The sequence below is a fragment of the Salminus brasiliensis genome, chromosome 21 (genome assembly GCF_030463535.1).
Source record: "Salminus brasiliensis chromosome 21, fSalBra1.hap2, whole genome shotgun sequence".
Taxonomy (NCBI): Eukaryota; Metazoa; Chordata; class Actinopteri; order Characiformes; family Bryconidae; genus Salminus; species Salminus brasiliensis.
In genome coordinates, this window is record NC_132898.1 from 22,768,766 (window position 1) to 22,782,161 (window position 13,396).

The 13,396-nt window shown below is 41.9% G+C and overlaps 1 protein-coding gene across 1 annotated transcript in view; it reads left to right on the forward strand.

The window, feature by feature from the left end:
• Positions 1 to 73: 73 nt before the first annotated feature.
• The window catches only part of nbl1 (NBL1, DAN family BMP antagonist), a 13,511-nt gene continuing 188 nt past the window's right edge, over positions 74 to 13,396 (forward strand). The window contains exons 1-4 of the mRNA XM_072665979.1: positions 74 to 147; positions 3,335 to 3,521; positions 3,857 to 3,968; positions 8,276 to 13,396. The exon at positions 8,276 to 13,396 is cut by the window's right edge and continues 188 nt beyond it. Of these exons, the coding sequence (XP_072522080.1) occupies positions 3,343 to 3,521; positions 3,857 to 3,968; positions 8,276 to 8,551 (567 nt within the window). The 5' untranslated portion in view covers positions 74 to 147; positions 3,335 to 3,342 and the 3' untranslated portion in view covers positions 8,552 to 13,396. The remainder of the gene's footprint in view (positions 148 to 3,334; positions 3,522 to 3,856; positions 3,969 to 8,275) is intronic.

The following is a 13,396-nucleotide window of genomic DNA, read 5'->3' on the forward strand; positions in this document are numbered from 1 at the left end:
GAAAATGGGTGGGGAAAAAAGTAACTTTTTTGGCGTTAAGGGGAGGGGCGCACGGCGTGTGTGTGTGTGTGTGTGTGAGTGAGTGTGTGTGCTCGGTTTCACGGAGCAAGCTCGAGCCGTTTGTCCTCGGCTCTTTTGATCCGAACGGTAAGTGAACCTTACTTTATTCCCACTGTACTTCAAAGCAAACGAGGCGTCAGGACAGTCGCGATCACGCGCGTTCACGTGTAATAACGCATAATTGCGCGAAACAACGTAATAACGTGTAGATCAGTGTGCGCGCGGCTCGGCACCGGAGCTTCAAGCTGAAGTTTTACAAATGGCTCCAGAAACAAAAGACAGACGGTGTGTGTTTCTGTGTGTGTGTCCGGTACTGAAGTAGCGCGCGGCAGGGGGCAGCTGGGGGTGGCTCCGGTGGTCCTCTGCGCGCGGGGTGTTGCACCTCTCTCTGGGATTAGGTGCTTTAGGTTGAGGTTTAGGGGCTCGTGAAGGTGTGTTAAGCGCGTGTTTGTGCTGTCAGACGCGCAGGACGACCCCTCCTCTCCCTCGTGCGTGTGTGTGTGTGATGCAGTGCTCGCGGCAGTGTTGGATCAGTGAGGAATGTTATTTATGTTATTTATGAAAGAGCGGCCGGGCGGGTCAGAGGAGCTCGAGCCTTAGAGCTGGATGGAGAAGAAACGGGAGAGAGAAAGAGAGAGAGAGAGAGGGAGAGAGAGAGAGAGAGAGAGAGGGGGGAAAGGAAAGGAAGAGGGAGATCAGGGAAAGAAGGAGAGGTAAAGGGAAAGAGAGAGGGAAGAAGGGAAGGGAGAGAACTGGGAAAGAAAGAGAGAGAGAGAGTAAAGACAAGAAAAGACAAAGGAAAAGACAGAGGGAGGGAGAGAGAGAAAGGGCAACTGAGAGAGAAAAGAGAGAGAAGGAAAGAAAAAAAGTAGAGGAAGTTATGAGAGAGAGAGAGAGAGAGAGAGAGAGAGAGAGAGAGAGAGAGAGAATACAAGAAGATAGAGTGAAATCGAGGGTAAGAAAAAAAACAGGTAGAGAGAGATAGAAAAATGAGACAGAAAGAGAGAGAGAGAGAGAGAGAGAGAGAGAGAGAGAGAGAGCAGGAGAAAGAAGGGCATTTTTGGGACACATCAATATGCTGAAGTTTATTAGAGTCAGGTGGAGACTGGTTTTCTCTCTCTCTCTCTCTCTCTCTCAGTATGTGTCTTCCTCTTTTCTCAATGTGTCTTTATCTCTGTGTCTCTCTGTCACGCTCACTCCCTTTCTTTTTAATCTCTTCCCCTCTTACTTTACCTATTTCTCTCTCCCATTTTCTTCCTCTTTCTGCTAGTCTCTCTCTCTCTCTCTCTCTCTCTCTCTCTCTCTCTCTCTCTCTCTCTCTCTCTGTCTGGCCATGTGAGTCTGTAGTTGATTACGGTGCTGCACCGCCGGCCCAAAACTGACCAGCTGCCCTGCCCTGAAAACAACAAAAACAACGAAAACAAAAAAACACACACGCACACACACACACACACACACACACTCTCTCTCTCTCTCTCTCTCACACACACACACACACTCCTGTAGTTCGGAATAATAGTTTTAAAACAGTAACAGTACATTTACAGCCGTGTGACGTGGCCTAGTTTTTCCATACACTATCTGACCAGTGTGTGTGTGTGTGTGTGTGTGTGTGTGTGTGTGTGTCTTTAGGCGAAACTTAATCTGGAACAAATCAGAGATGACTGGAAGCCTGTATTACAGTCAGACCAGTTCAGTACTACATGACGTTCATCGCTAATGGTGTAAAACTGCAACGGTCGACTGAAGGCTGGGACTTTATTCAAAACTAATAATAATCGATAAAAATATTTAATATAGATATATCATCAATAAATATTAAGAAGAGCAAATGCAGAATGCTTGTAAACATACAGGTTGGTGGTACCAACCTGAACGGCTAACTCTCATTCTAAAGCAATAAACATAAATGAGTCCTAAAGTCCTAAACTGTAGCATGCTGTTCAATTGCAATTGATAAAGGCTTAAGGTGTAACACATGGTGTAAAAAAGCTACAGTCCTTTACATTTTAGGCCACTGCATCCCACATATACATTGGATCCGGAATAAACACGGATACCACCGAACCTGGATACCATATAAACACTGCATACTATTAACTTAGAGCACCACGGAAACCCTGGATACCACATAAGACAAGACAACCATATTGACCATTTGTGACATTTTTTGTGACACAGATGGAATTTGGCATTCGCTTTTATCCCATCTGTGCAGTGAACACACATACATACACACCAATGAAACACACATAGTGGACAGTGGGGCCAACAAGTGGCAGCTTGCTGAGCCCGAGTATCGAACCCACAATCCAGTCATCAACAGCCCAGAGCTCTAACCACTGAACCACCACCGTCCCTATAAAATCCTGTAAAATATATAAACACTGGACACCGCAGAAACAGACACCACAGAAACCCCTGATACCACTTAAACACTGCATACCACATAAACAATCCATACCATAGAAACACAGACATCACAGAAACCCTGGATACCACATAAACACCAGATGCCACAGAAACCCAGGGCACCATAGAAACACAGATACAACATAAACATTGGATGCCACATAAACACTGGACACCACAGAAACCCTGGATACCACAGAAACCCTGGATACCACATAAACACCGGATGCCACAGAAACCCAGGGCACCATAGAAACACAGATACAACATAAACATTGGATGCCACATAAACCTTGGATACCCCAGAGACCCTGGATACCACATAAACCACCCACCCAGAAGTATGTTTTGACATAATGCTGATTTCTGAAAGTTATTGCAAACTCTGGGATTTGGATTACAGTTTATTTCTAACTTCTGAGCAGTGATTCCAGTCTTTTGAATGAAAAGTTATTATTCCCAATTTCCAAATAGTGATTCCATTGGAATGTTCCAAACCTTTGAATGGTAATTCCAGAGGTGGCATATTACACTCCTAAAATTAGTTTGGAACAGTTTCGTACAGTGATCCCAAAGTTTATAACGAAGATTCCAAAGTCTGAACCAGTGATTTCAAAGTTGGCATGTCTTCCTAATTTCTAAAGCATTATTTCAGTGTGAGTGATTCCAGTGCAAGGAATCCAGTTCCTGACTGATAGGGTTTGAGTAAAGAGGAGCAGAAAAAGGGGGATAAGTGTATAGGGAAGAAGAGTCTTGTTGAAGTTTGATTGGACTGAGTTATGGCTCTGTCTGCGTATTGGCTGCTCTGTATTGTGGGCATTGTGGAACAACAACATCACGTTTGTTCCCGTTTTCCCTCCAGGTGCAGCGATGTGTCCCCGGATGCTGGTTGTGTGTGTGTCTGTGTTACTTTCCCTGTGTTTTGCCGCTCCGCCCGCACACATCAACCGCCTGGCGCTGTTCCCTGACAAGAGCGCCTGGTGTGAGGCCAAGAACATCACACAGATCGTCGGGCACACGGGCTGCCAACCACGATCCATCCAGAACAGGTCAGTACACACACACACACACACTGCAGATTTTGATAAGACAGGCTCCTCCAGAATCCTCGCTAACCATGTTCTAATCATCTGCATCTGCAGATTTTACTTTTAGACATTTTAAGTAGTAACAAGACAACCATGTTCACCATTTGTGTTGAACACAGATGGAATTTGTCCTCTGCCTTTAATTCATCCGTATAGTGAACACACACACATACACACTAGTGATCAGACACACACAGTGATTACTTTTTTTATTACATTTTACAAATTATGTTCTTCCGTGTTTTTTTTTATAGGTTGTCCTAATTTGTTCACATGACTGTATGTGTGTGTTGCAGGGCCTGTTTAGGACAGTGTTTTAGCTACAGTGTGCCGAATACGTTTCCCCAGTCCACAGAGTCTCTGGTGCACTGTGACTCGTGCATGCCCGCTCAGACGCAGTGGGAGGTGGTGAGTGACTTTCATTTATAGCATATATAACAATAATAATATAATTTTAAAATCTGATTAAATTACTGTTTAATTTATATAATAGAGTTTTACAGGTAGACACTCTCAACTGACTGAAGTCTTATGGGGGGGGGGCACGTGGACAAAATTGTTGGTACCCCTCGGTTAATGAAAGAAAAACCCACAATGGTCAAGAAAACTTGAATCTGACAAAAGTAATAATAAATAAAAATGAAATTAACCAATGAAAGTCAACTTTTCAACCATGCTTCAACAGGATTATTTAAAAAAAAATAAACTGAATAAATGAAACAGGCCTGGACAGAAATGATGGTATCCTTAACTTAATATTTTGTTGCACAACCTTTTGAGGCAATCACTGCAATCAAACGATTCCTGTAACGGTCAATGAGACTTCTGCACCTCTCAGCAGGTATTTTGGCCCACTCCTCATGAGCACACTGCTCCAGTTGTCTCAGGTTTGAAGGGTGCCTTTTCCAGGCGGCATGTTTCAGCTCCTTCAAAAGATGCTCAATAGGATTATGATTTAGGTCAGTGCTCAGAGAAGGCCACCTTAGAATAGTCCAATGTTTTCCTCTTAGCCATTCTTGGGTGTTTTTAGCTGTGTTCTGGGTCATTATCCTGTTGCAAGATCCATGACCTGCGACTGAGACCAGGCTTTCTGACACTGGGCAGCACATTTCTCTCTAGAATCCCTTGATAGTCTTGAGATTTCATTGTACCCTGCACAGATTCAAGACACCCGGTGCCAGATGCAGCATTGTCCCAGAAGCTTTGGGGCTTACATGTAGTTTGGCATCTCCCATGAAGTCCATTTTGGCTCAAACAAGGACGGATGGTGTGATCTGACACTGATGTTCCTTGAGCTTGAAGTTCACTTTTAATCTCTTTAGAAGTTTTTCTGGGCTCTTTTGTAATCATTCGTATTATCTGTCTATTTGTCATCAATTTTCCTCCTGCAGCCACATCCAGGAAGGTTGGCTACAGTTCCATGGATCTTAAATTCCTGAATAATATGTGTAACTGTAGTCACAGGAACATCAAGCTGCTTGGACATGGTCTTATAACCTTTACCTTCTCTAATATAACCTACCCTCTAGTCTCCTGAGACAACTCTTTCCTTCGCTTTCTCTGGTCCATGTTGAGTGTGGTACACACCATGTCACCAAACAGCACGGTGACTACCTATAGTCCTATATGTAGGCCCACTGACTGATTACAAGTTGTAGACACCTGTGATGCTAATTAGTGGACACACCTTGATTTAACATGTTCCTTTGGTCAGATTATTTTTTGGTCCATAATTTTTGTCCAGGCCTGTTTAATGAGTTTACTTTTTTAAATAATTCTGTTGAAGCATGGTTCAAAATCAATGTCAGATTTCTATTTGTTCATTTTCATTTTTATTTTTATTTAAAAAAATAAAAAAAATGTTCATTTTAATTTAATTTTCATTTAATTTTTATTTATTATTACTTTTGTCAGATTCAAGTTATTTCTGTGACCATTGTGGGTGATCATGTGTGTACATAGTTTTACAGGTAGACACACTCACCGATCACTGACTTTATATTTATTCCTGTTTCTATATATTTATATAGAGCTTCACAGGGAGACATATTTACTGAGTACTGACAATGTATATTTGGGTTTAGTCTAATGTTATATAAAGTTTACAGGTAGGCACTCTCACTAACCACTGACTTTATGTTATTTGGGTTTATTCTGATGTCATATAGAGTGTATTGCAAGTAGACACTCTCACTGACTTTATTTGTTTGGGGGGTTATCATATTCTAATGTTATACATAGTTGTACAGGTAGACACTATCTGGTCACAGAGTTTATGTTTATTCTAATGTTATATATAGTTAACAGGTAGACAATCTCACTGACCACTGACTTTATGTTTATTTGGGTTTACTGTACTGTTATATAGAGTTTACAGGTAGACACTCTCACTGACCACTGGCTTTATGCTTATTTGGGTTTATTCTAATGTTATATAATTTTACAGATAGACATTCTCAGTTAGTGTTTAGTTACCAACTTTACCTTTAAATATGCTGTGTGCAAAAGTAATGGCATGTTTATATATTGCAATGTATATATGTTGGTTTCCAGTCTGTTAAATTCAGTAAGTAGGAATTGTGTCTAAAATGTGCAGAATATTTAGGTTGGTTTACTGTAAAAATGTGTTCACTTATTTACACTCAGAACACTAACAACACAGAGGGGCACAAACTTTGGCCCATGACCAAATGAAAATTTTAATTCAAACAAAATTATTTGGTACAATAAATGATTCTAAATGTTTTAATTATTCTCCATGCTTTAGATTTAGTTAATAATCAGTGGTCAGTGGGCTTATTATTGGTGTTTTCTGCAGGTTTAATGCAGGTCAGAATGTTTAGATCTGTTTTAAAAGAAACACATTAAAGTCCACCGCCATGTACATCAGAGCAGTGTGTGTGCATGTGTGTGTGTTTAGTGAGGACGTGTGCTGATTTATGAATGGACTGCAGCAGGTCTGAGTGCTTTTTATGAGGCTGTGTTGAAATGCAGCAGCTGGAGCGCTGCTTTGTACCTGACACACCACAGACCCCCGTTTACATACACAGCTCTCATTCCTACTGTGTGTGTGTTTTGTATTCAACTCAGGGCACATGAGGTCAGTGTGCTTGTACCTGAAGGTTTTTAAATGGCTCTTTAAAGGGCTCTTTACTAAACTCCTGGTTCTGTATAGAACTGTGACACCTCAAATAACCTTTCTGAAGCTTTAATGGTTCTTTGTGTTGGTGGTACTACTTTTTCTAGATGATTCTATGTAACATGCAAGGGGTTACATATGAAACTGTGCTTCATTGTAGAGAAACATAGACGAATATAGACATTTTATTTACTATCCCACCAGTGAACCTACATTGGTCTTCAGTGTTTTTATGGAATGTTGATGTTGGGAAATTAGTGGAAAATCAGCAGGAAATTTTTTTTTGGGGGGGGGGTTATGTTTTGCCACACAACAAACAGCATGTATCCCTCCACCATATGAAAAATATGCAATTTTAAGAATATGTTTTAGACCCAAAATCTTCTCTGGCTCTGGTAAAACAGTTTCTTGGGCATCAGGCAGTGTATGTATACCCATTTGTTGTAAGGAAGGCATATTGTGAGGAAGCTTTTAGAGGTTCAGATGTTTGGTTCCATTCACCACCACTGTAAACCATTCTGTCAGGATAATTTATTCTAGAACGGAGCGTTTCACACAAAACTCACCCCGATGACTTTGTTTACGACTTACCTGTTAGTAAAGAATTTAGAATTTAGTAAAGATATTTGGAAATTTGGAGTTCCCCTTTAAAGCCCCAGTGAAAAATTTATGCTGTGTATGTTTGTGTATTTTTGTGTACATATATGTGTCTGTGTGTACGTGTTTGTATATGAGTGTCTGTGAGTGTGTTCTTCCTCCTGTTTTTATTTAAAAACTGTGGTCATGTACACAGGCTGGCCACAAGAGGGCTCCATATCCCCAATATAAGACAATATCGTTCTCTTACTTTCAGCTGTTGTGCGTGTGTTTGTGTACAGATCTGTGGCCATATGTGTATTTACCTTACATGTTCAAAAATAATTGGACAGCCCTTATAATCAGTTCTGTCGATTGCTTTAAGATGATTGACAGGCGTTCACACACAGCTTGTATAATCTCTACAGACTCTACATACACTGACTTGAGAATGGGACGCTCTGGTTGCAATCAAATCCTCCTCACAGCAATGTTCCAACATTTAGTCTAAAGTCATCCTAGATAAATAGAGGCTGTTGCTGTGGCAAATGTGAATACATGTCTTGTTACCCAGCTAACATGCTTATTTGGGGCTCACATGGGTTCCAGGTGGGTTCCAGGTGGGTTCCAGGTGGGTTCCAGGTGGGTACGGACTCTAAGTGGGTCTGTACATGTGTTGTTACTTTGAACCAGTTAAGCTTCCCAAATGGACTACCTCGGTACAGCCCACCCTAGTCCCACACAGGCCTCATCTAGTCCTATCTATGAAGTGTTCAACCCAAATGGGGCCCATGTTTAACCCCTCCTGGTTCCATCACTGACCCTGGTGGGCATCCATATATGGGGTTAACATGGACAAACCCTTCTGGTTTCCAGTTGGGCTAACCACACAGGCCTCACCTGGGTATGCTATCTGGCAATACCCTTGATTTGTGGTGTATTTGTTTCTATTGTAATACATTGTGGGTTTTTTTGTCTGTGTGTGTGTGTGTGTGTCTAGGTCACTCTTGAGTGTCCAGGCAATGCAGATACGCCGCGTGTGGATAAGCTGGTGGAGCGAATCCTGCACTGCAGCTGCCAGTCCTGCAGTAAGGAAGGCGGCCAGGATGGGGCACTGATGCAGCTTTTTCCCTCAGAAGGTGCCGCTGAGTCCCCGTCGGCTTCTGACACACACCGCGCACACACACACTCGCACTCCCACACAGAGCCACACCCTCAGCATGCTCACACACACTCCGAGCCACACCCTCACACACATACGCCTGAGGGAGGATGATGGGTAAATTCTAGCATCGTCCACCTTCGTCCACATTAACTCCTTTCATGCGCTGACCGTCAAAAGTTTGGGGAGACCAAGCATTAATGTTTCAATTTTCATTTTCCAGTCACTTTCAAGTCCAGTGACAAAAAATACTTGATTGCAATTAATGAAACAGATATTTTGGACACTAGAGGGCGCTACAATGAGTGTGGACATAAATGTAAAATTTTACTTAACAAAATAATTCTTTTTGCAATAACCTCTCTGTTAAAAAAAAACACAATCCACCTTCAAGAATAATATATGTAAATTAACTTTGTTCTGATTGGCTGACCAGTATTAGGCCACATTCAAGAAGCAGTCCAGACTGAACACTCCTTATGAATTACTGTAAATGTGAATGGGTGGAGCTAAACTACTACTACTGTAGGCTGGCTGGGCAGATATATGCTAATATGTTGTTTTTTGTGACATCACAAAAACAGCTGTTTTGACAGTTTACTTTCAGATTGCCATGGTATTGGCCCTTTAAAACTTTTAAAGAGACCATATTATGACAATTCGTCTGCATCTGGCTGTAGAGTGGGTGGTGATGAGTTGTACTGGCCTGTTGAGAGTTTGCCAATCAGTTTATGAACCAAAAAGTCCAGTCCAGACTGAACACTCCTTATAACATCAGCATGTATAGGTTGAGCTATACTGCTGTTGGCAGGCTAGGAGGATTTATGTAATTGCGTTGGTTTGTGTGACATCACAAAAACATTTTGGACAACGTTTTTTAAAGGGCCCATATGTGAATTTTTCTACATCTGGTTGTGGAGCAGAGGGTGGTGGTGACTTGTTTTGGCCTGTTGGAGAGTGTGCTGTGTTGGTTAGCTTGTCAGAAAGCTAAAAGCTTATTTGTGTTTATTATATATATTGGTTGAATTAAATGTGGCCACTCTCCTAGGATTATAAAGCCTAAGAACACTGGCTCTAAAAAGGCTTTAGCACCAACAGCTTTTAGAAAACATCACATTATTAAAGGTGAAAAGCAGACAAGGCCCTGTTTTGGGGTTTTAAAGGGTGTTAAACCTGTTGTGAAAAGCTTGGTGTCCCCAAACGTTTGACAGGCCGTGTGAATCCTGCTGATTTCCTCCACTCCATCTTTCCTGTAGCATTGCGCTAAAACACACACTCTTTCTCTCCTTTCTTTTTCCTCCTTTATTTCTTTCATTCTTTCTTACCTTCTGCCGTTATTCGTCCTTTCCCTCCCCCTGTCTCTCTATCTGTCTCTCTCTCTTTCTGTCTCTCTCTCTCCCTCTCTCTCTCTCGCTTGGCGAATTTAAAGCACTTTTAAAAATAGCACCCTTGTTTAGGAGAACCCTTCTGCACCATAGTGACCAATCACAAGCTGTCTCTGCTCTCCACTGACCAATCAGTGCCCTCCTGAGCTCTCAGCAGGGGAAAAGGCTGGAATGACATGCCTTAAGTAGTGCACACACAAACACACACACACACACACACACACTCCTACACAGCAGTGGTGGACGAAGTACAGTGAAAGTGGAGGAGCATTCAGGGAAATATAACCCACAGCTCTGAAACAGCCTCCGTTTAAAGGTCCACTTCAGCAAAAGCCTGAAATGTCCACTTGCTTGTACATTGTTGCCGTCGTATCTGTTCTAAAAGGTGTGTTTTTCAGGGTTTGAACACAGCCCTGTCCATGATCTGGACATATTATAACGAACAGGCCACCGAAATGGCCCAGATTTACTTGGAATGTGATATTGTACATAAGCTCACATTGAAGGGGCCATAACCTAATCACCCAACCCATAAATATTCTCCCCTGTCACAAGCACTGCTCCCGACACTGGGAGGGTAAAGACCGGCACATGCCTCCCCCAATACATACGCGGCCAGCCACCTCCTCTTATTCTTGAACTGCCACCAATGCAACGTCACAGAGTACCCGGCTCTGATGCATTGGCCCAGCAGATGCCAGTGCTGGCTAACATTGCACTGAAGTGATGTGGAGAGAAAGCACCATCTACCCACCCTGGAGAGAGCAAGACCAATTGTGCTCTTACAGGGTGCTGGCTGCTGATGGCTAGCAGCATGACTGGAATTAGAACTATCATATTCTAAATTTTTTATGTCCTAATTTTGTTTAGTTTTTGCACAAACCTACTAAGAATTACTTAGACTGTGCCTTTAAGACAGATATATGCAAATGAGATTGGTTCTGGTTGGCCTCTCTTCACTGTAACCCTTTCTGAGAAAACATAAATAAATTTACATTTTATAATTGTGGTTTTGTGAGGTCACGAAAGCCAGCACATTTACATACTGACACACTGTTGATCGTTCTCAGCACTACATACCCTGATCAGCCATAACATTAAAACCACTGCTGCATGATGAAGCGAAGAACATTAATTGGTCTGGTTCCAATGGCTCCTGTCAAGGGGTGGGATATATTAGGTAGCAAGTGAACAGTCAGTTCTTGAAGGTGATGTGTTGAAGCAGGTCAAATGGGCAAGCATAAGAATCTGAGATGGCTAGGCAACTGGGTCAGAACATCTCCAGAAAATCAAGCATGTATTGTGGGGTGTTCCCAGTATGCAGAGGTCAGTACCTACCAAAAGTGCTCCAAACCAGCAACAGTGTCAAGGGCACCTAAGGTTCATTGATGCTTATGGAGACCCCACCTTACAAAATACAGAACGTTAAGCAGGTGGTTTTAATGTGATGGCTGATCTTATTTAATGCATACAATAATATAACATTGTTAGTAAGCTAGCTAGCTAACATCTCTGTGGTTGGTGTGGCGCTGTGGATAACACCACTATCTGCCAGTGAGCTACCACACCATGTGGGAGACTGGGGTTCGATTCCCGGTCTGGGTGACTGTGCTGCGCTACACCAATAAGAGTCCTTGGGCAAGACTTCTAACACTGCATTGGCCCACATCTGTAATACGAGTAATCACTCTGGACAAGAGCATCAGCTAAATGCCATAAATGTAAATGTAAATCTCTGAAGAACGTCAAAAACACAAAAAAAGGGCATGTGAATGAGCCAGATGAATAGAACGTCTGTGTAAAAGGGGCAGGGCTAACCTAAACTGCTGCTGGCTGAATAGGCGGATACTATTTGTGGATGTAAATTTGTTGGATTTGTGTGACATCGCAACAGAAGCAATTAAAAGTGGGCTGTTTGTGCAGACTAGTTTGGATAGACTGAAACATGGACGCCACTTTATTTAAAAAGTTGTTTTTTTAAGTAATGATGAACTAATGAGAATTTATTGTGATACAACCCAAAGTACAGTGCTTGATTATGTTTACATCACAGTTGTATTGCTTTCATAATGATGCACGCTGCCTAATTCACCCACTGTCGGTGAGAAAGCTGGGATATCTCTCTCTGGGCCTCAGCGAGAGCTCATTAAATCACTCCAGTGTGGATGTTAATTAACACTATGATGAGAGGTCAACATGCAGGTGAATTACACAGAGCTGAGTGGCTGTGAAATAAACAGGTAAACATCCGCATGCCATTCCTCCCGTCCTTCAGCGCTGCTCTCGTCAGATAGCTAACAGCTCTTGGGGATTAGAGTATTAGAGTATTAGCTGTGTTGAAGCTGTAATACGTCTGTCTGTCTGCTGCTCTCAGACTGACTGGCCTGTCTGCTGTTTACTGTTCAGAAAATGGACTAAAATAAGTTAACAAAAGTTCCCAAACCCTTCAAATGTTATCCAATATATCTTAAATCTCCAAAGCAGCGTCTTTAACAGGACAAGAGGAAACCTTCTTATCTTTCAGTGGAATACAATGTAAAAGTCAAGCAATTTTGGAGCACTTATATATAGAACACTGTATGTCCAAATAGTTGCGGACACCCCTCATGTTGAATTCATTTAGCTACTTTGCTGAAGTTGCACCAGTTGCTGACACAGATGTGCAAATGCACACACACACAGCCTGTCTAGTCCATGTAGATGCATTGCCAAGTATTGCCAATAGAATAGGACTCTCTGGAGCATGAACCGATTGGGATGAACCGATTGACACCATGCCTAAAGCCAGGTGTGAGCTAGAGAGGTATAAAGCCCCCCAGCATTAAGCTGTGGAGCAGTGGAGCTGGTTTCTCTGGAATGATGAATGGTACTCCATTTCTTTGGGATGATGTTGGGGTGTTAGGGTGATGATCATCCAACATCCTGGTGTCACCTGACCTTGCTTTCTTGTCGCTGAAAGCAATTAAAACCTTACAGCAATGCTCCAAAATCTAGTAGAAAGCCTTCTTTTCTGGACAGTAGAAACAGTTACTCTAACAAAAGCAGCATAAACTCTTTTTTTAATACCCTTGACTTCAGAAGAAACAGTAAATCACCTGTAAACTAAGGTAAGGGACACAATTAAGCCACTTAGCTTGACCCTGATATCTTACCTTGTTTATGTCATGCAATCTTTTGTAATCATAAAAAAACATATTAAGACCTTAATTCAAGCTTCAAGATTCAAATCTTGGATGCATGCCTCAGTCTGCTCAGATCAGAGTTCATGTATATTGGTCAGGTTTTACAGTATGTAAAAGTCATTGGTGTTTGTTCACATTTTTCCTAGCTTAAACATGAAAAGCTTAACTTTTAGCACATATTTAACAGCATTTTGTCACTTTTGGAACAAATCCTTGAATCTTTGTATTTTTTTCGATATAATTCAAAAACGCCGGTTGTTCTTTTACACTGTGTCAAATGTTGTGACGAACATTGTACTGAGAAAGTCTCCACAGATCACAAATCTTAAAGAAAGTGCACTTTTGGATGCATGTCCACCACTGCCTACACACACGTGCACACACACGCTCTT